The sequence below is a fragment of the Pollicipes pollicipes genome, unplaced genomic scaffold (genome assembly GCF_011947565.3).
Source record: "Pollicipes pollicipes isolate AB1234 unplaced genomic scaffold, Ppol_2.1 Scaffold_6686;HRSCAF=7923_pilon_pilon_pilon, whole genome shotgun sequence".
Taxonomy (NCBI): Eukaryota; Metazoa; Arthropoda; class Thecostraca; order Pollicipedomorpha; family Pollicipedidae; genus Pollicipes; species Pollicipes pollicipes.
The window spans coordinates 13,028,161-13,055,036 of NW_023596921.1; the positions used below are offsets into that span (position 1 = coordinate 13,028,161).

Below are 26,876 nucleotides of genomic sequence, written 5' to 3' on the forward strand. Positions count from 1 at the left end.
TCACGGCCTGATGTCCGTCACCTGGTCAGACACCCTCACGGCCTGGTGTCCGTCACATGACCAGACGTCTCTCACGGCCTGGTGTCCGTCACGCCACCCGATCTGTGCCGATGTCGCGTCGGTTCCGTTTCCACACCTCATCGGCCGGCACCGTCGGGCGTGACCGACGACCAGCCACTCCGGACTCGTTCGGAACAATCTGGAACCGCGCGGCACCGCCCAGACGTGCCCGGAGACAACCGTGACGGCAGGAACGCGGTCAGAGTCGAGCGGCCGGCCGCTGGTGATAGCCCTGGCCAGCCGGGCAGTCCTGCAGACTCGACGAGCGCAAGCGGCGAACGCAGGCGGATAGCCTTGTTAGCGCAACGACCCAACCGTCATCACGAACTGCGATTGACAGCAGCCGATGAGTAATTCTCATGGCGCTCACCTGGAGCAGCGACGATGGGCGAGCCAGCGATGACGCAGGGGCGACGGCCTCGACACTGTTAACACGCGCTCGGGTGGAGGACAAATTGAACCTCCGAAGGTTTTCCTGGAATGGTTTCCGAAAGACGCGGCGTAACCGCGCCAAATTTTGCATGGCTGTAGACAATTGAATAGCGGATTGTCTGACACCAAATATTTAGATGTACATTGTAAGGTCGCTGACCTATGGCAAGTCAAAGTCAGGCCAAGGTTTCAGCGAAGGCAATTTCTAGGGAAACGTTAGATATGATCCAACAACGGAGTGTTAGACAAGGTCATGCATCTTTGAAATACTTTCTTAGACAAAACAATAATTGAATGAAAAAGCTACATTGACCTAGAATCGGGTATAAAGGTCAGATCAAGGTCAAAACCAATATGTTCTATTACTCTAGGGCTTGCTGCATAGGATAGCTTCTGGAGCCCAATTTCGTATTTATTGATTACAGGAACCCGCATTATACACCTTCGATAGATTTTTTAAAGGTCAGAATAGGTCACTGACCTAGAATGACACAGGTCAAGATTTCATTTTTAGGAACATACTGCCCAGCGTGATATCTGTCGCTTATCCAAAGGCAAAACTCAAAACAGTCTTGTCTGATTTTGGTCACCATAACCTTTAGAAGGTTAAACAAGGTCACTGACCTTAGATGAGCGTGTGTCCCTTTGCTTGGAACAGTTATCTAGGTTCTAAGGGCCCTTTGGAGATTAACTTGAAATTTGACTTTGTTTGACCTTATTTGATCCAAAGGTTACAACCTTCGACCTAAGTGAGTTCACGCACAGGTCAACGCACTCCGTGAATTTGGCGTCTCTAGCTCTCGAAGTTTCTGAGATCTCAGAGGGTTCAAATTGACCCCCACCCGAGCGAAGGGTATCCAACCGGCCACTCGGGCGCGTGTTGAGGTCATCGCCCCTGCGTCGCGCTTGGGCGCCGTTCTCACAAAATGACACGTGCGTGCCTTCCCGCCACATCTGCGTTGTCGTTTTGTGAGGATGTGCGAGTGCCTACAGCACGACTAAAACGAACCCTTGTTTTCTGGCAGTCTAGCAATTCGTATATATATATATATATATATATATATATATATATATATATATGTGTGTGTGTGTGTGTGTGTGTGTGTGTGTGTGTGTGTGTCCATATACGATTCTGATCGGTGCCCCGCTCAGACTTGATCCACGGCAGTAGGTCATTATCACAAAATACTGCCGCCACAGCGGTGTCTAACAGATATGCCTCGGACCATCACTGCCACGCATGAACGGAACATTGAGCATGCATTGAACATTCCATCGCTTGCAATCTCGGCTTCAGCACGCACCCGATACCGTGTTACGTATTCTTATGAAAATAGGCGCATGTCCGATCTGTGGACGAGCTGACGCCTGGGTCGTAGCGAATGCTTGCAGCATGATTATCATCATGCCGTGTCAGCCTCACGGTATTAGGGGGTGCACCTGGTGCCGATCACACCGGGGAATACCGCCCAGCCTGACACTCACGCTCTCCATCAGCTCCCTACGGGACTGGAAGCGCGCGGACGGGCATATATCACGACTTACTAACCTCAGTATTTATCGGGCGAGCTGTCTCTTTCCGCGCTGGCCTCGTTATCACATTTGCGTCGTATGAATGCGACAATTTGCTGCTGTGATTGGTCGGGTGCGGGATGTGCATTGCTGATTACATCCTGCAGGTGTGCGCAGCGGTGATTTAGTGCGGGTAATTGGTGAGACTAAGTGGCAGTTGCGCCGGATCGGCGACGGAGCCGCTCAGCTGCTGCACTCTCCAGCGGAATCCTTCGTGTTTAGTCTGCACTCGTACCACCATGCCTACTCACTTATGATCACCCCACGTATGTTAGGGACGCACCTTAGGACTAAGAAGGCATGCTTGTCTTCTCTGGAGGGATGTAAAGCGAATTAATTTGCACTAAATTTTACGTATCGCTCCCCGGTTTGAACACTACATCCTAAAGACCCTGCATGTTCTCTGATCGGGTCTTAACTGAATAAGTACCATTACAACACTGGTTTCGGGATGTGCGGTATCCTCGGTTTGACTCGCACTTATACTGCACAGTCTATTGGGCGTTGTTCTGGCTTGTGCAGCTTGCTGCTGCACGATTCGCGCTATATTCGACACGGTGTGGGCATGATGTCATGATTTGGCACACACCACCCGCCTCCTTCTCGACCGAGAGATTGAGGACAATCGGACAGCGCTCATTGAACATTTGCGTATGCCTCCATGCATGATGCATACGGCATAGTCCAGAGTCCGGTACGTGTTTCGGATATGCATCGTCCCAAATACCGCAGAGCGCCGCGTCAGGAAGTGTCTTCTCGCCGCCAAACACGCCGACAATGCCGACAGCGTTAGCGGGACCAAGCCCTCAGACTGACCTCAGGACAAAGCATTAGGCGCACGGGTCAGTGAGTTTCAAAGCGCGCGGAGCCACGGCTGACGAGAAACCCTGCTATTTGGATCGTGACACTTCCTCCCTTGCCGGAGGTTTCACCTCCACGGCTGCAGAGGGACCCGTCCATCCGCCCGAGACATCTGGCGCCGACTCCATCACACCCGGCCGGGATAACGAGCCGCCCATCTGGCCCGGGTCGCCGTCGCCGCGACTGTGATTTGGCGTCTGCGGGGTGAAATTCGCGCTCACTCCGTGGCTTCGGGCACGGCGGCTCTCGTCGGCCACCTGTACGCCGGTCCGTATGCCGTCTGTACGCCGGTTCGGCCGGAATCGGTCCATCCGTCCATCGGCTGGCGGTCGGTGAGGTGCATCTGTGACGCGGACGGCGCAGGGCGGGCCGCATCGTCCCACGCGCCGAACGGTGTGTGGCAGGGTAGCACGGGAAAAGAGAGGGAGAGGGGGGAGGGAGAGGGAGAGAGAAGGAGAGAGAGGGAGAGGGAAAGAGAGAGGGACAGGGAAAGAGAGAGAGAGGAGAGAGAGAGAGAGAGAGAGAGAGGAGAGAGAGAGAGAGAAGAGAGAGGATAGGATGAGAGAGGAGGCATGCGAGTCGTCTTTCGCGATTTCCTTTTCTTACTTCTCTCTTTGGTGAGAGGAGGCTGAGAGAGAGCGGTAGAGAGAGCGCGAGCTCGAGCAGAGGGAGGCCAGAGAGCGCGAATGGAAGAGCTCTCTATTGAGAGGCATGGCGAGTAGATGGAAAAGGAAGAGCAGGGAAGAGAGAGAGAGAGAGGGGCGAGATTGATTGAGAGGATGAGAGTCTAGATGTGAGAGGCGGCGGGGATATAAGAACCGAAGAGGAGGAGAGGAGAGTTCTTGAGGACTTGGAGGCGGTGAGGTGGAGGAGGGAGAGAGCTAGAGGAGGTGGCGAGAGAGAGAGAGCTGAGATGCAGGGGGGAGAGAGGGGAGCAGGGAGGGAGGGGAGAAGGGATGGGAGTTGTGGAGGGTCGAGGAGGAGCGAGGCCAGGTCATTTCTAGATGGAACACCATAATTACGCTGAGTCCACGGAGAGTGCAGAGGTCATCAAACCGCCATCAGGCCGAAAGGTAATCATAGTTGTGGTCGGAATGACACCTAGGTCACTCAAAAATCAGAAACTGCCCGGAAATACTCACCCATGTCTTTGAAGCTTTCCCACATCAAGAAACTGTAATGTTCCCCGCTTACTTGCAAATCAGGGTCAGACGGTAGTGAGTATGAAGCGTGAGCGTGAGAACGCAATGACCGATTTAATGCTGTGACGAGTGTCGCATTCGTGTCTTCTACTGCCGCTTGCACCATTCCCCTACGGTATTCCGCTTCCCGATCAGCAAGAGACTCTCCTGATGCCGGCCATTAAGCTGCCAATCTTTATGGTCCGGCGCCAGAGTGAGCCTGGGTAACCTACTGACCAGCATTCCAAGATCGTTCGTGTCAACCACCGGAAACTCCGACCCCATCTCCATGCGCGGCACGCCGGGCACGGGCGGTGCGACCAGCGGCCGATGCATAGCTGAGCGTGTGGCTGACGCCGGATTAGGGTCGCCCCGCTCCCAGCCGCGTCGCGCCGGCCGCGTCAGAAGCCAGTGACCCGCGAGCTGCAGGGCGCACGCTGCCGTAGTCCGCCCAATTACGCGGCGAAAGTGCGCGGCCGGCCGGCTGTTTTTCGGCGCTGTTTGGTGGCGGCGGACCTCGCGGGCGGCGCTGGCTCGCGTGTCAGGGGCCGCGCACGCGCCGGCCAGTGTTCCAGGGCGGCGATGTGGGACAGTGTCGGGTGGTCACGCGTGGGTCGCCGCTGCCCGAGAGCGGTGATGTGGCGAGATCGCGGGGCGCTGTCAGCGAGCCACGCCGGCGCTGCCCCGCCTCGAGCTGTGGGGGTGCCGAGCTGCCGGAAGGCGACTGAGGGATGGTGTGTCCGGAGCTTGGTGCTGTCGACAAGTTGGCGCCCGACAAAGCTGCTAAATAGGACCACGTTTGTCTCCAAACTGAAGTAAAAGACGTTGTCCCCACGCACTTCCGTCTGAAGACAGCAGTGCCCACCGCTTCCTCGTGGATGAGGTCTCTGCGAGCGTCAGCTCCCCAGCTTCTCGAGGCCGTTCAGAGGAGCCTCGTGTTCAGCGGTCCCACGCTGCTCCGGGTGCGAACCAAGCTGGTGTCGCATCGCCAACACGCAAGACCGACCGCGACCAAAGGCTAAACTCCCAATGTAATGCAGCAACACATGTTGATGTATAGCGAAGCCAGCGACAGTCCTATACTCTAAGGCGGGGTTACAAAGAACATGAGGTGTATCTAAGTTTATTTTGACATTGTCGGCTCAGAATATGGTGAGTTTACGGACTGCGTGAATTTGACTTACGCACGGTTTATTAGCAGCTCCCTGTTTACAGTAAGCGTCTGGAAATGATATTGCCGTCGTGAAATGCTCAACCGTTACACGTAGTGGACTCTCCAGAATACATCCAATCGCCTGGCTTGCCCGCACTTGACATGGTTACTCGCAACCTGGGAGCAACACTTCGGCGTCAGTGAGATAGATACACACGCCCGAAAGGTCGCGGTGCTGACTCAACGCCTTATCCGCCCTCTCACTGACATTCTCCTGTACGTCGTGACCGCCGTTCACCTAGAGGTGCGTTTTTTACTGCCGTCGTTGGCCGTCCATTGTGCCGCGCCCTCTCTGATCACGACTATCGACAGCGCGGGCGAGCGCACACTAACCATCATCACGCGGCACAAACAACGATTTCCTAAGCGGCCGAGGGTGAGGCGATGTCGTCACTGCCAGGGCACGGGTGAATAGTGGGCGGTGAACGAGCGCTGCCGGCAGGAACGGAGATTGGTTCACTGTGTGCCGGTCTGGTACCAGCGATGTCGAATACCGCGATATCATTACGTGACACGCAATCAATGAAACACGGCGCGCTCACGCCGCACTAAGCTGATTGATTGTACAGGCTCCATCGCACCTGGCTAGCTGTACGTGACGGTTTGTGCTGCATGACATGAATGAGTGAATGGTCTGTGAATGAGTGAATGAGTGAATGAATGAGTTAGTCTGTTGCGTCGCCTGACAGCCGACGGCTTACCTCGCTCTGTGGCGCGCGCGCGCCGTTCCAGAGTTCCAGAGCGCGCAGCAGCTGACAGCTCGCGACTGTCTGTTCATCGGCAAGCACGCGTTCAGCCGCGGCCTGTACAACGCCGCCATCGAGTGGTTCGAGGCGGCTCTCTGGCGCACGGAGGAGGAGCAGGGCGACGGCGCCACCGCCACGCGCGACGAGATCGAGCCGCTGCTCACCTCCACGATCAAACTGGTGAGTAGCTTCAACAACAGATGCGAACAACTTAAGTGTGGAAGGGGTTCTCAGACAGAAGCCGTGGTGTTGATTGATTGCGTAGTGTGGTGGATTACTTACGGTAGTCTCATTTAGAACAGATCTGATGACCATCGGTGTGTATTGCATCAATGTATAGTAAACATTGCATCAACAAACGGGATGCTCCGTGTGTCCGAAAGTTTTGAGCTGCTGCATAGAAACATTTAATCATATGTGCGAAACGGTAAGACAAAATATTCAAACCTCCATGGTTCTGCATTTCCCGCAAATCGGACCAGCTCTCTTGCTCTCTCGCCTCCGCCAGCACCGGCAGCCAATAGAGCCCTCTGAGACCCCGTCACGACCCGCTGATGTCACGCGCGCCACCTCCGCCGCAGCACGACAGCGTGCTGGAGGAGCAGGGTCCACGCGGCGAGGACTGGCGCACGAACCCGGTGCCGGTGGACCGCCATCTGGCCAGCCAGGAGCGCTACCAACCGGCCCGGCTGGCTGTGTTCGCGCCCAAGCTGCACCAGCAGCAGGCCGACGCCGAGGAGGAGGACCACTTCCACCGGCTGTGCCGCGGCGAGCGCCTCAGGGTGAGTGGCAGGCTGCGGAACGTTAGCAGCTGTGGCCGACGAGTGTTGCTCGCCGGCGAAGCGTAGGCGGTTTACGGTTATACTGATTTTTTGCTGCTTGGGACAAGTTTGTTTCATTGCACCAAAGTCATGTTCCTTCGGCTTCCCTGAAATCCTGCCAGAAATCCTACACAATTAGTAGCCGTTCACTGGGTATTCGCAGACGCCGGCGGAAGAAGCCGACCTGTCCTGCCACCTGACGGCGAACGGCAGCCCGCTGCTGGTGCTGGCGCCGCTGCGGGTGGAGGTGCTGAGCCTGCGGCCGTACATCGTGATGTTGCACCAGCTGGTGACGGACGCCGAGGTGGCCACCTTCCAGCAGCTGGCCGGGCCGCGACTCGCCACCTCACGTCATCGCGCCACCGACGGCCACTTCGTCAGCAGCATGAGTCGCATCAGCAAGAAGTGAGTGCCGCCCTGGGCGGGCCGCCATCGATCGCCGACCAGATTGGTCCACTGCAGTCCTCTGTCAGAGACTGATCCACCGGGTCGGTCCAGACGAGACTAGTCCATCCGAGATGGCGATCTAAGGCGATCTAAGATGGCGATCACCGGCCGAGCTATCCCCGAAGCTCACATGGAGGCAGTGGGGCTGCAACTGGCAGTTGCTGAGAACGGGAGCCGTATTCCGCCATAGGCGGCTGACATCCGTACCCAGCATGCAAATAACCTTAAGTCCAGCACGACAGACGTACTGTGACGCATATCACGAGCGTTGATAAACACAACACCAGCTCCCTTGATTTAAATGCATAACACTAGCGCACAACTTTCCCCAGCGCCTGGATTCCGGATGACGAGGACCCGTCGGGTACGCTGGCTCGTGTCACCCAGCGCGTGGCGGCCTCGAGCGGGCTCAAGTGCGACAACGACCGTGCAGCCGAGGCCTTCCAGGTGCGCCCCCATCCCTGCTTGCTCCACCATGATAATCGGCGTCGATTGATATTGACACACCGTCAAACTTCAAGTGAAATGCGAGGAGGTGAAGGGTTTTTCGCTGTGCGGTAAGAAGCTATTTTTTCACGATTGGAGTTAGTGTTTCAAGCTGGAATGAGCTCGCGTCCGTCAGCATTTATTCCTGTGAGGAACCGTTATAGACAATTGATACGGATGGCTTCATACCAAAGCGCGTTTCTGTGCTTTTAAAATGCTGCTGCACAAGCCCAACGCTGAGCACCGCGGCACTCCCATCCACTCTGGACGCGGGCTGGACCTGCCCAAACCGCTCCGCCCCCTCCCCAACTCTCCTCACGCCGCTCTCCACCCAGGTGGCCAACTACGGCATCGGAGGCCTCTACGTCACCCACACGGACCACCACATGGGCGAGGTGCCTCACGGCCCTCACGCTGACTGGGAGACGGTCATCGGCGACCGACTCGCCACCTGGATGGTGTACCTCTCGGACGTGCCGTCGGGCGGCGCCACCGTCTTCCCGCGCGCCGGCGTCACCGTCTGGCCGGAGCGCGGCAGCGTCGCCTTCTGGTGGAACCTGAACGCGGCTGGCCGCGGCGACGACGACACCAAGCATGCCGCCTGCCCCGTTCTGCACGGCAGCAAGTGGGGTAAGGCTGCGGCAGGGGGAGGGGGCGAGGTCACTCGGGGGCGATCGGCTTCTCAAACTACCTAGTCTGCGGCGGGTAATTGCCTACGCGCTGTCATGTCAGCTTGTCCGGTGACGTTAACATGCTCTCCACCTATCATGGTCTCTCATGACGTTATTCAAAGTCAGCCATTGAGAGTCATTACCATATGGGTCACACCGTCAGGAGCTGCAATCAGTAACGCCGTCTTTCATTTCAGTGTCCAACAAGTGGATTCACTACAACGAGCAGTTCCGGGCCAAGCCGTGCGGTCTGACGGAGGACGCCGTCCACCAGACGCCCTGACCTGGCGCCGCTAGCCGGCGCCGGCGCCAGCTTCGCTGACGCCGAGCGCCAGACGCCCCACGAGGCTCACCGGCTGTCACTGACGCGCCTGTCCTGCGCGGCGCGCCCACTGCGTCCGACTCTGAGTCCGGAGTCCGGCGCTTGCTCGGGGTCTGGCGCTCGTCCGGGGTCCGGCGCTCGTCCGGAGTCAGGCGCTCGTCCGGAGTCCGGCGCACGCCCAGAGTCCGGCGCTCGTCCGGAGTCCGGCGTTCGCACGGAGTCCCGCCGCTCCGGTGGGGACTCCGTCCCGCCGGAGGACTGACCCGCGCGGCCGGGCCCACAGTGAGGGCGTGTCGCCGGCAGACAGTCGAGCCCTTCTCACCGGCATTCGGGCGCGGTCCCGGGCATCCCCGGCGCCGCCCGTGCCCCACTACTCCGATCAGGTTGACCGAGTGCCGTATTCTTGTCCGCGGGCGCTGCGACGCCGCAGCGCCCGCGCGCTGGCGGCCAAGCGTGATTTGTGATTGCGATGTGCGGCTCGCGGACTAGCGCGAAACCAATGAGGACGGTTGTGTGTTGTGAAGCGCAGCAACGATGGTGAAGACGCTGCCATTTGGAGTGACTGAGTGAGAGGCGATGAAGATGTATTTATTATGTATGCAAGTGAAGACGCATGCTGAAACCAAGGGCAAACACTGAACTCGCTGTTAGCAGGCCGCATTACTATATATTCAGTCGTGCATGGTGTGGTGGTTCGGGCGCACCTGCCACCCCGAAGGCTGACATCGTGCTGTATGTTGAGTCAAGCTGCACTTCGGCAGGACGACGGGACGTCGGCGACGTGAGTCTTGTAGCGGGAGTAGCAGGCACCTAGTGTCGGCCTGGCCCGACAGCTGTCCAGTCATGTCTCCCGAGTGTCTGCAGAGGACTCCCTTGTACGCGTTCTCCCAGGCTAGCACGCACGCCACCTTAGCGCCAACACCACCCGCATCATATCATTTCCCAAATAAACACACCTGAAACAATTCCGCTTTGTTTTGATCAGCACCCAACAGGGCATCATGCTTACAGACATGCCCATCTGCAGTGTACCGAGGTCGGTTCGGCTGATATACCACGTGCGTCCACTACCGACAGTTGAAGAGTATTTTTTTTTTTACAAAGCTGAACTTGAAAGTCATATTTTCACCAGATAAGCTCAGCTTTTTGGCTCGTTGGACGTCAGTGGAGGAACAATGGCCCTATTTAGTCTTTGTTCGTATTAGGACGGGTTCCAGCAGCCATCTCTCGTCGCCTCAGTCATGACGACGACGCCATGCTCACCACACATAAAACCTGCCGCTACCATCACGACACCGTTGTATTTCGCTGCTGATACACGATTACCTGGCAGCGGCTGGACACCACCAAGAACAGCACCACTCCGCTCCGCGTCAGGCGCCGGCCGGCCGACGAGTGCAGACCAGACGTCCAAACACAGCAACAATCGGCCTCACCGCACGGCCTGGACGTGCCATCGTGGTCGGCCACGTGCCGATGCCACAGTGTCATCGGGTCAGACCGCATGGGAATGCCACAACGCCATCGTGTCAGACCGCATGGGAATGCCACAGTGCCACCATGTTAGACCACATGCAATACCACAGTGCCATCGTGGCCGACTACATGGGAATGCCACAGTGCCATCGTGGCCGACCACATGGGAATGCCACAGTGCCATCGTGGCCGACCACATGGGAATGCCACAGAGCCATCGTGGCCGACCGCATGGGAATGATCTGGCCAACGGCTCGGCCGTCGGGCGAGTGTCAAACCCTCTGCGATGTACGCACAACAAACATGCAGACTAGAACAGGGCAGATATGCCACAGGCTGTGCCGCATCGGGCGCGCAGCCCGCCACCAACGGCTTCACAGATAACAGACAGCACAGCACCACGGCTTCCATCACGATAGGGTGCTCATTAAGTAGTTGATCTGAGATAATGATCTGCTGGATATAGCAAAGCAAATGCTCAATGGAATAAATGTGAGACAATAAGCGATGGCTTGACATAGCGAAAGCCACAAGTAGAGTGAATAAAAGAAACTAAGCAGCAAACTGATCAGGAAGGAAGCCACCAGTCCTCGGAACGATACATCCCTACATTGGATGGCCTGCTACATACGAACACCGGCACGGGTCAGAAAACCTACAATGGGAAGACTAGGTGACTGGTGGGCCGTAACACCGCACCCGCGCGGCCGCGGCGAGCGGTGTTCATCGACGCGTTACCCGACCCTCTGACGAGCGCGTGCAGTCGGCCACCGAGGTGCTGACCTACTCCCGCCACACGCTACCGGGATGTTCCAGCACCGTACTGGCGATCATGGCGGGATATGGAATCGGCCATGCGCCCTGCCCCCGCTGCGTGGAAGCAAACGCACCACAGACTAGGTCTTCTTCCACCGCCGCCCAAGTGCGGCACTGGCCTTCAAAGTGGCGGTGCGATCGATGGCTCTGTCTCTCTGACAGGAAGTGTCTGTCCTCCCCATCCCGGGTGTGCCCTCGGGATATGTCCACGGCAGCGCCGGCGGAGTTGACCTGAGGTGTAGCGTGACGTCACCGCCCCTGCCGTGGGCGTGACGGCCGCGTCCGCTGGCGTCGGCCCACAACACCACGGGCCGTGCCCGGTGCCCGTTCCCACCGCGGAATGTGTCCTGACTAGATGCGTAACACCGGCCCGACGACCCTGAGCGAACAACTGATCTGCTCATCAACTGAATCAGCTGATCCCGTCCACGCCTAACAGCAAGCGCTAAAACATAACAAAGCATAACAAAGCCCCGCTCAACACGTAGCAGAGCATGCGTAGCGCAAACAACGACCGAACAAAACGTTGCAACTGATCACAGAGCGATTATGACAGAGTGCCGGCGCTGCGAGCTACAGCCGGGCGGTAGGGCGCGGCATTAACGCACCGAATAACGCTTACACTGGGACGTGATAATGCCATCAAAAACATAACTGGATTTCCACGACTACTCTCGTCCGGCGCCCGGACCACACCATCAGCTGCCGGTGGCGGCGGCAGCGTCGCTAGGCGTTCCGTTTGGGGATGGGCGGCGGCGCCCCCGCCCGGCCGGGCACGGCGGGCGCCGTCCCCTGCCGAGTCGGAATCGGGGGCGGAGCCGCGCCGCGGGCGGGAACGGAGGGCGGCACCGCGTCCCGGACAGGGACGGCCGGCGCGGAGTCCCGGGACGGGATGGCTGGAGCGGCGTCCCGAAGTGGAACAGCAGGCGCGGAGTCCCTGGAGGGGACAACCGGGGCCGAGTCCCGGGACGGGACGGCCGGAGCAGCGTCCTGGGACGGGGCAGTGGGCGCAGATTCCCGGGAGGGGACAACTGGGGCCCAGTCCCGGGACGGGATGGCCGGAACAGCGTCCTGGAACGGAACAGCAGGCGTGGAGTCCCTAGCGGGGACAACTGGGGCCGAGTCCCGGGACGGGACGGCCGGCGGCGCCGCCTCTCTGCCCGGGACGGGCGGCAGAACGGCCGGGACCGGGGCCGGCGCCGGCTCGGCCGCTGGATCAGCCGAGAAGACGTCGTCGTACCAGTCGGCATCAGCGGCGGGGGCCGAGCGGCCGGCGGAGGGCGGCGGCGGCGCCGGCCGGCAGGGGCCGGTGGCGGGCCGAGCCGGCGCGGCCCGCTGCACCGTCACCTCCCGCCGCTCCTGGATCACCGGCTCCGTCAGCGCCGCCTGCCGGGGGCGGGCACGAACGACATCGCATGAGCGTCACGTGTTGTGCTGCCGAAGCGGCTCCCCTGAACGCGGGCTGTCGGCCGGCACTTCCGGTCAGCATCAAAAACATATACGCGGAGACGTCAGATACGAAGAAGAGTGATGAAGTCCCCGCATCTGACGCGTGAAACCTGGTTCAGGTGAACAGTCAGACCGTGCTGAGGTTCTCACCGCCGCCCACACACCTGCATGCCTACGCCTACTGAATGCACATACCTAGCTTACGCGTTTAAGTCCACAAACCTAAGCCGACCCTCAGCTTAACATCACGCCTCCGCCTGGGCCCGGACGGCGGCTACCCCGTGCCACACCAGCGTGGGCAGCCGTGCTGACCTGCGGCTCTGCTGGCGGCGGCGGTCGGCAGGGCTGCGGCGGTCGTACCGGCTTCAACACGTCACCCGAGGACGCCTCCCAGAGAGCGGCCGCCGACGGACCGTCTAGCGGCGCAGTCGGGACCGACAGTCAGCCACAGGCCGGGCCCGGCGCCGAGGAGCTCACGGCAGGACAGGACGGAGCTCAGGGCGGGGAGGACGGAACTCAGGGCAGGACAGAGCGGGGCTCAGGGCGGGACAGAACGGAGCTCCGGGAAGGACAGGACGGAGCTCAGGATAGTAGGATAGATAGATAGCTGACGCCCAAAATGGCATACCGCAGAGCATGGTAGGGAGCAGCCACAGGAAAACAACGTGAAGGACGGAGGGGGAGAGACGGATCAGGTGGAACAGGCGCAGTATTAAGTGTGTCGCGTCACACCACTCTGGCTGGTAATGAGCACGGGACATATAATATATATATATATATATATATATATATATATATATATATATATATATATATATATATATGCGTGTCACTCCCACTGTCACAAGACCAAACCAAACAACCCACACACGGAAGTAAGTAAACAGTGACATTTTGATCATTTCACATACGAAAGAGGTAGCAAATAGCGATTTGTTGATCAGCGCAAACCCCTCGCAGCAAGACCCTCCACTCCAGTCCGTGCCCCCCTTGAGCCACGCTGGCACGGAGGACGCACCGGCGCTGGCGTCTGTGTCGCCGTCGACGGCCGGCGAGGGTGGCGGCGGCGGCGCCTGATGCTCGCTGAGCGGCAGCGTGTTGTCCTCCCCGAGCCGGAGCTCCTCGGCTACCTGAGCCGTCCAGTCGGGCGTGCGCAGCCGCACGGCCACGCGGTGACCCTGCACCTGGGAACGAGCGGCACCGGGCCCGGTCAAGCGCTGCTCACAAGGCAACAGGGGCCATGCAAACCAGCAGGTATCACCAGTCACAATCACGACCAGGGAGGCCGGGGATATCAATCTGGTGGTCGCAGGGTCAGGTTGGTCCCATCTGGCAATGAGGGGCAATGTTGCCTTCATCTGGTGACCGAAGAGGAAATGAGTCGCCAGTCTGCTGACTGCGCGTCACGCAGTCACAGGACGCGGTCCAGTCTGGATCTACTTCAAGACGTTGTTTTACAAACTCCTACAAATGACGGTCACTTGGCTGAGTAACGACATCGTAGCGCGCTCCACACCCAGCCACCCCCTCCTTCGACCATCCCCTGGCGCCCCCACCGACCGTACCTGCAGCGTCTCCTTCTGCGCCGCCGCCAGCGCGAAGCCACCCTCCTTGAAGGTCACCCACATGGCCTCCTGCACGAAGCGGACCAGGATGACGTCGCCGAAGGCGGTCAGCTGCGCCAGCAGGTCAGCCATGAAGCCGGCCAGCTCCGTCAGCGAGTAGAGGTCGCCGCGGTCCGCCTGCCCGACAGGCCGGACGGCCGTGAGTCGGTGGACACAGACCGACGCCGAGCCGCCGGCGACATTAACAGACAGAGCAGTCGGCAGTCTGTGCGGGGCAGGCTCCAGGCCAGCCCTCGTTCAGACCAGACCCATGTCATTGGCACGCCACACCAAGCACACAGACGCGGCCACAGCAGAACGTTGCAGAGCATGCGGTTCTCCCCGCTCCGCCTGGACCGCAGGCGACGCCGTAATTTCGCCGCACCGAGGGCACCATTTCGCCCCATCGCAAAGACAACGGGGCGTCTCCATACCGTACGTGGAGGCGTCTCCGTACCGTGAGGAGGACGGAGGCGTCTCCGATCCGTGAAGATGACGGAGGCGTCTCCGTACCGTGACGACAACGAAGGCGTCTCCGTACCGTGGGGACGACAGAGGCGTCTCGGTACCGTGAGGATGACTGAGGCGTTTCCGTACCGTGAGGATGACGGAGGCGTCTCCGTACCGTGAGGACGACAGAGGCGTCTCGGTACCGTGAGGATGACTGAGGCGTCTCCGTACCGTGAGGATGACGGAGGCGTCTCCGTACCGTGCGGACGACAGAGGCGTCTCGGTACCGTGAGGATGACTGAGGCGTCTCCGTACCGTGAGGATGACGGAGGCGTCTCCGTACCGTGAGGACGACAGAGGCGTCTCGGTACCGTGCGGACGACAGAGGCGTCTCCGTACCGTGCTGACGTCGGCGGCGTCTCCGTACCGTGAGGATGACGGAGGCATCGGGCGGCCCCGCCAGCTGCACGAGCCGCTCGAAAGTCTGCCGGCGCCGCTCCGGGTCCACCTGGCGCACCTCCACCTCGAGCAGCGCCACCACCGGCCGATGGTCGGACTGCTTCAGGCCAGCGCAGCCGTAGTGCAGCACGCGGCCGGCCGTCCAGTCCGGGTGCTCTGGCGGAGGGGCGGCGCGCGGCGTCACCCACCGCCGGCACCCACGCGGACGCCATAAGGCACAGGTCACCTCACCGATGTCTTTCCAATTAGCTGGAAGTGTTGATGAATCGAATAGCTGCGATGGCATGTAATGGCAGGGATGAGAGCGCTCCTGTCATGAAAATGCATGCTGGCAGCGCTGTTTCAGCAAGGACAGGCCCACCACGCACATGCACCAAGGTCAAAAGTTTGAATACTCTCCGGGGTTTGAAGACATGTGGAATCCTGTTCTCAAAATGCTACACTGGATAGTGCGACCATTTTCTGTTCAGAGACCAGTTCGAGCAGTCAGTTAGCCACGCATTCCGCACGCACAACTTGACTTGACCGCAGTTAGCGATCTTGTTCTCATCAATTCACGTCCGTAAACAAAAATCCTAGCCTTGCAAGTCTTGACATTAAGCTACAGATGAGCAGGAGCTTAAACCATCAAACGTTGAAACGCAAACTTGGCAAACTCTGGCAAACTCAGCGCGGCTACATCCACTGCCAGTTCCGGCCCCTCCCCCTCCCCAAACCGAGTAATCGGAGTCATCATAACTAAGCCGTGACGGCTCCATCCTTCCCTTTCGCCGACACCGGTCCGTGGGCAGCACTCCCTGCTGGGTCCCTGTTGGTGTCCCCCACTCGGCAGGGCAGCTGCAGCGGCGCGCGTCTTTGCCCCGCCGGCCGACATACCGGCGTCGCGGGCGACGCGCCGCCTCCAGAGCAGCACGCGGTCGGTCCAGGCCGGGCAGCGGCACTTCTCGCCCGTGTCGTAGTCGTCCGAGAACAGGTCGTACTTGTAGGTGGGGGCGAACTCCAGTTCGCCCTCCAGGAAGTTCTGGAAACACTTGCCGTCCGCCTGCTGGATCTGGGGGCGGCCAGGCGAGGCGCCGGTTAGTGACAGCACTGCGCCAGGTCAGCTGGCGAGTATCGCCAGCCGCAGACAGCCGAACAGCAGAACATTTACATATTCCGGCAATGAACAGCTGTTGCCACTCTGATACAGCGTGCCTCTTCAGCGACAGACAGAGTGAGCTTCTCCGGTCACTGCCACCAGGCACTGACCCTCAACTCACTGTGGGTTGTTTGGCCCATTTCAACCCACCCACAGCTTCGAGTCACAACTGACCGCCAGCTGGCTGCCACACCCAACCCTCACTCACAGTCAGCTGGTCGGCCTCGCGCAGGGCGGCCCAGTCCCGGCGCGCGATCAGCTCCTTGACCTCGTCGCGCGGCAGGTCGATGCGGTAGTTGAAGTCGCCGCACCAGAAGACCAGGTCGTGAGAAAACACGGTGCGGTTCTGTCGGCGGCGGCGGCGGCGGCGTCGTTACCGGCGGCCAGGGTACGGCTCGGAAGAACTGGGAACACTCCGGGTACCTCGAACACCCGGGGACCTCCGGGTGCATGGGTACCCCGCCACGTGGGTACATGTGCACCCTAGCCACGCGGGTACATGGGTACCCCGCCACGTGGGCATATGGGCACCACGGCGGCAGGGGTAGTCGAATCAACAGCAACTTGTACCGAGGAACTCAAGAGCAAATGCAACCAGGAAGTAACTGGTCCAAAAGTGTAGCCTAGTGCAGTCAACGTCTCGAAACACGTATCCCCAGGCGGTAACTGCACTCCACACATTCAAGATGGAAACCTACGCATGCATAGAAAACATGCCTTGCCACGGTTCCTCCCGCATTCAATGCAGGTCCAATGGATTGAGCGAGTGGTGCCCAAGGAGTTGGAAACGGGCAGACGGACTTCATCTCCACAGACGCCAACTGTCAGTCGCGTGGTGACACCGATACCATTTAGAGCCTACTGACCATGGGGAAGCAGATCTTCTTGGAGATCTCGGCATAGTCAGCGTTCCTCTCCATGACCTCCTTCTGGCCGGCGGCGAAGTGGGAGCAGATGAAGCACAGCGATGAGTTGTAGATCACCATCCGGATCGCTACGCCGCCCTTGTTACCTGTGGAGCACGCAGAGCTGACACGACTGAAAACCGGTCCGACCAAGACAGGATTAAAGGAAGCCTCGCGCGACAAAAAATGCACTGCGAGCGATACCGATAAGCGTTCAAGGAATGAAGTCGGCTCCGATCCATCCATTCAGAATATCGGCATCCCACGGCACGAATCCATTCAGAATGTAGGCACCCAACGGCACGAATTCGAAATCAGCCTGGCCGAAAGCTCCAAGAGGCCCAACCAACTCGCCGAACGCTACCTGGTTGTAACGAACAACCAAACCGGTCCAAACATACCACGATGTCCACAGCAGAACAGAACAAAAACCCCGGACAATCAGAGAAGCTCTCAATTCGCCGTCACCCGGGCCGACCGCCGGTTCGAGCCGGTGAGCGCGGGCCACTGAGAGGTGACCCCGCCTGACCCGATCCGGGGCCGCCGCTCACCGGTGGTGCCGCCCAGGCCGGTCTTGACCGTGTCCGTGGCCACGTCCCTGATGTGCTGCGCCAGCTCAGGCCGCACGAACACGAACAGCGCCACGCCGACCAGCTGCACGTGGGTCAGCGGCACGTACGGCCGGTCCCGCGACACCACCTTCTGCAGCTCCTCCCCCCACAGCCGGGCGTTCTCGGAGCTGAAGTCAGATCAGGTCCAGTCAGGTCAAGTTACAAGACGCGGACTTTTGCGATATTTTTTAACGATGTTTCACGATGTAAATCGTTTACCGAATGGCGTGGTGGCCGTTCCAGGTGTGTGGAGTGCCAGCAATTTCATCACTGATTGCAAGGAAGACCTGTCATCCATCACTGGATGCTGGGATGTTTCTTGCCTAAACACGCTTGAGTGCACCACGTTTACCACACCATCAACGTTAAACCAAACCTTTAACTATCGAACAGTAATAACAATGCAACACAAGTTAGCCTGCCATCACGAATAAAAAGGCAAACTGTTCATTTATTCGTAGCGTGATCTGCGCACGTGCCCACTCTGAACCGCGGGCCACCTCAGCTCAGTCACCTCCTGTACATGGCGCCGGCTCGGCTGACACAGCATATGCTGGCGGCAACCGACCCACCAGGCGACAACCGACCCACCAGGCGACAACCGACCCACCAGGCGAAACCGACCCGCCAGGCGACAACCGACACACAGGCGACAACCGACACACAGGCGACAACCGACCCACCAGGCGACAACCGACCCACCTGGCGACAACCGACCCACCTGGCGACAACCGACACACCAGGCGACAACCGACCCACCAGGCGACAACCGACACACCAGGCGACAACCGACCCACCCGGCGACAACCGACCCACCAGGCGGCAACCGACACACCAGGCGACAACCGACCCACCAGGCGACAACGACACAACCAGGCGACAACCGACCACCAGGCGACAACCGACACCACCAGGCGACAACCGACCCACCTGGCGACAACCGACCCACCTGGCGACAACCGACACACCAGGCGACAACCGACCCACCTGGCGACAACCGACCCACCAGGCGACAACCGAACACCAGGCGACAACCGACCACCTGGCGACAACCGACACACCAGGCGACAACCGACCACCTGGCGACAACCGACCCACCAGGCGACAACCGACCCACCAGGCGGCAACCGACCCACCAGGCGGCAACCGACCCACCAGGCGGCAACCGACACACCAGGCGGCAACCGACCCACCAGGCGGCAACCGACCCACCAGGCGGCAACCGACCCACCCGGCGACAACCGACACACCAGGCGGCAACCGACCACCAGGCGACAACCGACCCGCCAGGCGACAACCGACCCACCAGGCGACAACCGACACACCAGGCGACAACCGACACACCAGGCGACAACCGACACACCAGGCGACAACCGACCCACCAGGCGACAACCGACCCGCCAGGCGACAACCGACCCACCAGGCGACAACCGACCCACCCGGCGACAACCGACACACCAGGCGGCAACCGACCCCACCAGGCGACAACCGACCCGCCAGGCGACAACCGACCCACCAGGCGACAACCGACCCGCCAGGCGGCAACCGACCCACCTGGCGACAACCGACCCACCAGGCGACAACCGACCCGCCAGGCGACAACCGACACACCAGGCGACAACCGACCCACCAGGCGACAACCGACCCGCCAGGCGACAACCAACCCGCCTGGCGGCAACCGACCCACCTAGCGGCAACCGACCCACCTAGCGGCAACCGACCCACCTGGCGGCAACCGACCCACCTGGCAGCAACCGACCCATCTGGCGGCAACCGAGCCACCAGGCGGCAACCGACCCACCTAGCGGCAACCGACCCACCTGGCGGCAACCGACCCACCAGGCAGCCACCGACCCACCCGGCAGCAACCGACCCACCAGGCGGCAACCGACTCACCTGGAGGCAATTCACCCACCTGACCGCAACCGACCCACCCAGGTGGCAACCGACCCACCAGGCGGCAACCGACCCACCCACCTGACTGCATCCCACCCACCAGGCGGCAACCGACCCACCTAGCGGCCATGATGTTGCTGGCGTTCAGGTCCACGATCTCCTCGAAGCCGACAGCGAATATGTCTGGCGGCGGCTCCTGGTCGCTGGCCGCGTCCACCAGATCTGCCGACCGGCCGTCGCGGTCAGCGCGACCGCCGGCGCCAACACACGAAATGTCGCACCTTTGATGAGAATGCAACTCAAGTTTGACGCATACGGCCGTGAAACGGCATCGAATGCATCCTGCTTCACCACCGAACAATTCGTAGTCAGCAGAGCGATGAAGCATTAAGCCCTGAAATCTCGGCAATTTCAAAACAAACATCTTTCGTACAAGTCTCGGGCGAGGGTTCTCGAAGACGTCGGCACAGTGCCGACCGTACCGCGATAGCCACCGACTCCGGTAATCCGCATGGCGGCCCTCCGTGAGCCCAGCAAACCATCCGCTCACCGTGGCCGCGCGCCAGCCGCGGCGCGTCCAGCAGCCAGTCCGCCAGGTTCTGGTTCTTGTAGGCCACGCTGCGAAAGTGCTTGCCGCCGTTGACGTTGTACGTGCCGACGGCCACGCGCAGGGAGCGGGGCGAGCTGAACTCGTCCTGCGCCACGCACATGGCGCGCAGCAGGTTCGCCTGGGCTGCAGGCCGAGCGACACGGTCACCGGGGGGCGGCGGCCCAGTCAGCGACGGGGGTCGGAATGTGGCGCCCGGCTGGAGGATAAATGCTTCACAACTACTCCAGATTAGACTCGGTTAGTGACACAGAGACAACGTATTTGCCCTACATTCACAAAATGGAACACTGAATGGTGGGTGGGGGTTGCACAAGTTCAACGATCTCCTGGCGCAGCTCACATTTGTCTCAGAAATCATTTACCTCCAGCCGTACGTCCCCCAATCGAAGGACTTCGTCCCACCGGGAGACACAACGTGAACGGTTAATCGACGAAGCATTTAAACTCTAACGCAACTGGAATTTGGCAACGAATGCTAATCTACCCTTCCGACCAACACCGACCGGCATTCCGCCTCTCACTACCGTATCCAGCCTGCATACCGTGCGCAAAAGGCGGCCTACCGTACATCACGACTAAGGCGAGCAGAAGGCGGGCGCGTGCCGCACAGCTCCGCCAGGACAGAACGTGCGCGGGGGCAGGGGACGGACCGTACCGTAGAGCATGCTGGAAGGTAGCAGGAGGCGCGCGCGGTCGGCCAGCTCCGAGTTCATGCTGCTGCCCAGCAGGATGACGTCGATCGCCTCCTGCTTACTGCTGTCCAGCAGGTTGTTCTGGATGGTGCGGGACACGGAGCGGGCTCCGTCCATCAGCTGCCGGAGAAGCGCGGCGTCGCCGGTAACGGGGTGATCGGACCTCAGAGGGGGCCGAACAGTCGCCGACGCACGCACCCGCACCCACCCACACGAGCGCACGCACGCGGAGGGAGATCTGGCCAGATGGCGGCCACAACATATCGGACTCAACGACATAGTGCACACACCGCAGATTAGCGCGAGGTGCACGTCAATGGTTCGTCCCCCCTGAACCAGCGGCCGGTTTGGCGGCAGTCCGACGGCGGGCCTCACCTTGGAGCCTCCCTGCAGCGCCCCCGTGCCGGCGTACAGCTTGCTAATCTCGTTGCCATTGTTGACCCACATCTCCCTGAAGATCTGCTGGAAGCGCGTCACCAGTGACTTCTTCTCCAGCAGGTTCAGGTAGCGCAGCTGCTCCATCAGCACCTGTCGCCAAGCAGGGTCAGCTGACTGCGAGCTGACGCGGCCCGTTGGAACAAGCCACAGACCACGGCGGGCGCTCAGCTCGGCCTAGTCAGCCTAACGCCCCGCCCGCTCGGCTCACCTCCAGGCCCGACCAGGTTCTGCACGCAGTTGGTCCGGTCCAGACAGTCCAGGCAGTTGGTGCGCACCGTGCCGCACTGGTCACTGTGAGAACACGGGACGAACGGTCACGGGGGCCCGGTCCGCGCCTTTCTGCAGCTTCACAGCACTGGTACCCAGCACAGAGCAACGGTACCCAATACAGAGCACCAGTATCAGATCAATGGTTTGAAATGCCCGCGAAGGTAGCGACACAGCAAGGCACGGTGAAAGAAGCGAACGGCTTCACGGAAGTGTCCCAGCGAGCCGCATTAAATATTCAATGTTAACCGACGCTGAGTGACTGGCAGAGACGACAGGCCCCCAAAGCACCAATTCTAGAAACTGGTGGGTCGTTATATAGGACCGACAACCAAAACCTGGCCAGCTGGCCCACAATGAGTCACAGCCAAGTAATCCGGTGATTCCAACATCTCCAGCCGCCACTCACATGTACACCTCGTCGCCGCGAGCGAAGAAGAAGCCCTGGTGGAGCAGCGACTCGTGCAGCTTCTGCTTGAGCTGCTCTAGCGCCTTGGTGTTGGTGCCGCGCACCTGGGCGTGGTAGTCGAACAGCACGTGCTGCACGTCCGCGTGCTCCGGCAGCGCCTTGTGGTGCGCCTGGGGACGGAACAGACACGTGTACAGACGGCCACGGTGACCAGACCTGATGGCGAGGCAGCCGGCAGACACCACGAGGCATGGCAACAGCCGGCTGGTCCGGTCCGACCTGAGGCCAGCCGACAGACACACCGAGGCATGGCAACAGCCGGCTGGTCCGGTCCGACCTGAGGCCAGCCGGCAGACACCGAGGCATGGCAGCAGCCGGGTGGTCCGGTCCGACCTGAGGCCAGCCGGCAGAGACACCACGGGCAATGGCGCAGCCGGCTGGTCCGGTCCGACCTGAGGCCAAGCCGACAGACACATCCGAGGCATGGCAAGCTGCCGGCTGGATCCGGTCCGACCTGAAGGCCAGCCGGACAGACACACCGAGGCATGGCAGCAGCCGGGCTGGTCCGGTCCGACCTGAGGGCCAAGCCGGCAGACACAGAGGCATGGCAACAGCCGGTGGTCCGGTCCGACTGAGGCGCCGACATACCGAGGCATGGCAGCAGCCGGCTGGTCCGGTCCGACCTGAGGCCAGCCGGACACACACAGAGCAGCGCGGGGGCCGGTGCGCCTGAGGCCAGCCGGCAGACACCGAGGCATGGCAACGCCGGTGTCCGGTCCGACCTGAGGCCAGCCGGCAGACACATCCAGGCATGGCAACAGCCGGCTGGTCCGGTCCGGCCTGAGGCCAGCCGGCAGACACATCGAGGCATGGCAACAGCCGGCTGGTCCGGTCCGGCCTGAGGCCAGCCGGCAGACACATCGAGGCATGGCAGCAGCCGGCGGGCCCGGTGCGACCTGAGGCCAGCCGAGAGCATGGCCAAGTTTCTTCACTGCGCACTGAAATGATAAATATGGGATTGCCCTGCAAAATGGTTCAGCTATAATGAAAGATTGAACAAAACTTCCGAAAGGACGTTGGCTCCCTCATCCTTTCGAAAATCTGCCGGCATCCGAAGGTCTGCAACTGTAAGGAAAGCACACCTACAACCCCTGCATAACGATCTCATGCAACCAGAGAGAATACCACCACCGACACGCAGTCGTTCTCACCGACCGCACAGCAGCCTCTACGCGACCACCTGCGCCCTCGCCCCAGCGTGCCTCCCCCGTCCCCTCACCTGGAAGAGGTTGCTGAGCATGGCCTCGTCGCCGCGGCTGCCGACCAGCGAGCAGCTGAGCAGGTTGAGCACCAGCTGCTGTCCGTAGCGGCGCTTCAGCTGACGCAGGTGGCGGTTGAAGGCCGGCGCCGAGCACTGGTCGCCGCGCGTCAGACGCACCTTGTGCGAACCCACCTGGCGCCGGCGGGGCGGGCCAGAGGGTCAGCGACGGGCCAGGCCAACGGCCGGCGGCGGGGCCCGCAGGGAGCGCAGACGGCTGCCGCAGGGACCACTGCGACAGCGGGGCATGACAAAGGCCACGAACAGCCCGGCTAGGGCAACAGGACACCATGACCGTAATCATGACCGTGTCACTGCAGAACAAGGATCACACAGCCACCATACGCCACAATGCAGCCACATCCCGGCCCAGTCCGAGCTCCTCCCCGGCCAGCCTCCTCAGCGTGCCGCCAGCGAGAGCGAGCGCGGCCCGGCCAGCGCCTCCGCCCGGCGTCGGTGGCGCGTCGACGTCCGCGCCCCTCTCACCTGGACGCCCGGCTGGTCCCAGAAGAGCGGCACCGAGCCGCGCACCTGCACGTGCGACGCCACCTCGTCGTCCAGGTAGATCGCCTGCTCCGTCTCCACGAAGTTGGCCACGTGGCCGTCGTCGTTGGTGCCGCGCACGTTAAACCTACCGGACACCGCACCAGCAGTGTGACTTCCCCTGTGCCTGACCAACCTCGCGTCCTCACACCACCTGACCTAGCGCCGTCCCCTCCTGATTGACCTGTCACTGCCCCAGCGGCTGACTAATCCAGTGCCAGCGCCGCCACTGGATTGGTCAGCCGCTGGCTTCTCCACTTCTCCACAGCGTTGGCTTCTCAGTCAACACCCTTGCACCACCTGTAGTCCGACCTGCTTGCCGTCCCTTCTGCCTGGCTGGCCTGGCCCCCGCCCTGCTCCCCAGCCCCGCGGCTGACCGGTCTGGCCCCTTCTCCGATCCCCGGTCCCGCAGCTGACTGGCCTGGCTCCTCCCTTGCTCCCTGGTCCCCGCTGACCTGGCCTCTGCCCTGCTTCCCTGCCCCCATGGCTAACTGAGCTGGCCCCTGCCCTGCTCCCTGGCCGACTGACCTTGTGCCGGCGCGTTCGGCGCTCAGTCGGGACATGATGCAGGCGCGCCCCTGCGCGCCGCCGACGTACACGGTGCGGATCTCGACGGAGCCGCACATGACGCGCAGCAGCCACTGGTCGCAGCTGACGCCGAACCGCTGCAGGTGCAGGTGCAGCTGCTTGTTCCTGCCGGCGCGGCCGCCCGCCCGTCAGACGGCCCGCGGCAGGACAGGGAGATGGGCGGGCAGGGGCGGCGAGACCGAGTCCGCAGCAGCTGTGCTGTCAGACCAGGAGGGGACTGCATGCGGCGAGACAGCGCACGCTTCACCCGCCGCCTGACGGTAACGAATCTGGCAGACAGGACGTCCTGTCGTCGTCGAAAGTCTTCGCTGCATGGCTTGCACACAAGTATTTAAACATGCTATTGTTTTGCTTTCAGGATTTTAACCCTACCCTTCCTCCAGGAAACAAATGGATGTTGTGCAGTACAAATGACACATCTGTTCCTTTACGAGTTTCCTGTGATACCCATCATGCACCTTCTGCTGCTTTCACCTCTTGTCACACCTAGCCCCACAACGACCAGCATCCTCCGTCCTCTTGCCTGGCACTTGCCTGCTGTCTGCATGCTCCCCAAGCACATCTGCCAGTCCTGCTCACCAAAAGAAGCGGTTGTCGGTGAGCTCGGTGCGCCGCCGCCTCTGCTCGCACAGGGTCAGGTCCAGTGGCCGACCAGTTGCACTCCACGACAGGTAGAATGTGCCTGCATTCAGGATCTTCTTCACCTGTAGTCAGATGCCAGTGTCAGCAATGGCCTGACACAAATATGCTGTCACAGTTGTGAAAAGGCTGCCTGTCTGCCGTCACAAGTGGGCAGAAAGCTCATGGACCAAGGCTCCTGACATGTCTGGGACCATCTAAGTGTTGACAAGTCACTGATAATGGTGCCACAAATAGAACATCATAGTTAAGGCAAATAAGCTGATTCCACATCAAAGCATCAGATGTAATGCCAGCAATGCTGCAGCCCAGCAGTGCCTGGCAGCCAGCAATGCAGTAATGGCTGCAAGGCACCGTGCCATACCTCAGCCACCCGGTCATCATCACTTGGGTTGCCCTGCAGTGAGACAAGTGCTGTCTGTGTGACACGGAACACCTCACTTCCACAGATCTTGCCCACAGAGGTGCAGCCTGTGACCAGTGCCAGGTACAGCAAGCAAAACTGGTCATCTGAAACACAAATCATGGGATGTGGTGTGAAGGCTATCCATGTGATGATGCAATTTGGAGCAAAACATCAATAGTAGGCTTTAGAAACACAAGACATGCAGCCACAAATGATGTGGGTGCTGACCATATGTTAGGCTTGTATTTATATAGTCAAGTAAAAAGGAGATTGACAACTACCCAGAAAAATTAATATAACATGATGATAGGAAATAAAACCTGAGTTGAATGATGTAAAAAGTTGGAAATGTATTATGTTACAAAGAAAACTGATCAGAAATATATCAAAACCAACAATACTATACATACTGGTGCTCAGCTGAAGAACTCCAAGGCAGCCATAAGCATCCATCAGTCTTGTATACTGTTTCTTGATGGCATCCACTTCTTGTGGTTCTGAAAATATTATAATAATGTGTGCCTGCATTGTTGTCACTCACATTGTTGTCACCAAAACAAAGCAAAGGTGACTTGAACTGAGATTGGAAAGATATCTGCCAGGAATATACAGACATACCAGGAATACCAGCAACAAATCATACTGATCACACCCACTGCTCACTTCATGGAACACCCAAAAAGCAGCTAAAGACCAGAAAAAACTTTTGTAACTTGAAATGTGTATACCATGATTGCTATATCCATATTCCAGTTCCTTGATGTATTTAATGACTATTGTAGCAAGTACCTAATTTATTCATTTAGTTTTCAAGACCATGCTGGTGTTTATGGCCATGGTACCAAGATGAGCACCACTCCCTAACAAAACATAACTCCACTGGGGTTGAAACCAATAAGATCCCTCTGACTCACCCAGAAGAGCAACAGCTTGAGATTCAAACAAAACAGCTTCATGTTTGTTCTTCTGTTCCATTAGCACACTATATGGATTTGGTGGGTTTATCTTGTGGAATATCTTGAAACCTTTTCCCATCGCCATCTTGGGTTGTAGGAATGTGTCCTGGTAAGCAATAAAACTAGTGTAACTCTCACTTCTGTGGTTCAATACGAAACAGAGGTGACGAGGCGATGATATTGATGTGACATCCGCACGTCAGCCTGGATCTGTTATCAGAACCTCTTCAGAGCAGCAGCAATCCCAGCACGGATAAGACCTGACTGGGAAAAGGATGGTTCCACTGTAAAAGTGTCATACCAAAGCACGTATCTGACTGTTCTTCCACTCCCGATAACCACGGGCGCCTCGCAATTCGCGATCGCCGTCCGCCGCAGATGACCAATGCCAATA

At 59.6% G+C, this 26,876-nt stretch overlaps 2 protein-coding genes across 2 annotated transcripts in view; one reads left to right on the plus strand and one right to left on the minus strand.

Annotated features, from left to right (window-relative positions):
- LOC119107704 (prolyl 4-hydroxylase subunit alpha-1) overlaps positions 1–9,778 on the plus strand; it is a 27,260-nt gene extending 17,482 nt beyond the window's left edge. The window contains exons 4-9 of the mRNA XM_037231244.1: positions 6,052–6,245; positions 6,647–6,847; positions 7,050–7,291; positions 7,666–7,780; positions 8,155–8,449; positions 8,688–9,778. Coding sequence (XP_037087139.1) covers positions 6,052–6,245; positions 6,647–6,847; positions 7,050–7,291; positions 7,666–7,780; positions 8,155–8,449; positions 8,688–8,773 — 1,133 coding nt within the window. The 3' untranslated portion in view covers positions 8,774–9,778. The remainder of the gene's footprint in view (positions 1–6,051; positions 6,246–6,646; positions 6,848–7,049; positions 7,292–7,665; positions 7,781–8,154; positions 8,450–8,687) is intronic.
- Synj (synaptojanin) lies at positions 8,850–26,876 on the minus strand. The gene is made up of 23 exons (XM_037231527.1): positions 26,441–26,876; positions 25,937–26,023; positions 25,485–25,630; positions 25,061–25,185; positions 24,422–24,586; positions 23,837–23,981; positions 23,312–23,485; positions 22,033–22,202; positions 21,565–21,647; positions 21,294–21,466; positions 20,882–21,038; positions 20,167–20,349; positions 19,736–19,838; positions 17,661–17,848; positions 17,071–17,216; positions 16,413–16,550; positions 15,943–16,117; positions 15,035–15,222; positions 14,119–14,295; positions 13,572–13,737; positions 12,866–12,969; positions 12,460–12,490; positions 8,850–8,866 (listed from the first exon to the last, which is right to left on the minus strand). Exons 1-23 carry the CDS (start codon positions 26,565–26,567, stop codon positions 8,850–8,852), a joined length of 3,168 nt encoding a protein of 1,055 aa, XP_037087422.1. The 5' UTR covers positions 26,568–26,876.

Bases quoted from the DNA above. Each gene is read 5' to 3' on its own strand.
- Synj (XM_037231527.1), bottom strand. From the start codon at position 26,567: ATGGCGATGGGAAAAGGTTTCAAGATATTCCACAAGATAAACCCACCA. The intron at 17,849-19,735 runs GTGGGTCGGTTG...ATCTGACTTCAG, and splicing joins AGCAACATCATGGCCGCTAG to CTCCGAGAACGCCCGGCTGT. The intron at 14,296-15,034 runs GTACGGAGACGC...CCTGTCGGGCAG, and splicing joins ATGCCTCCGTCATCCTCACG to GCGGACCGCGGCGACCTCTA.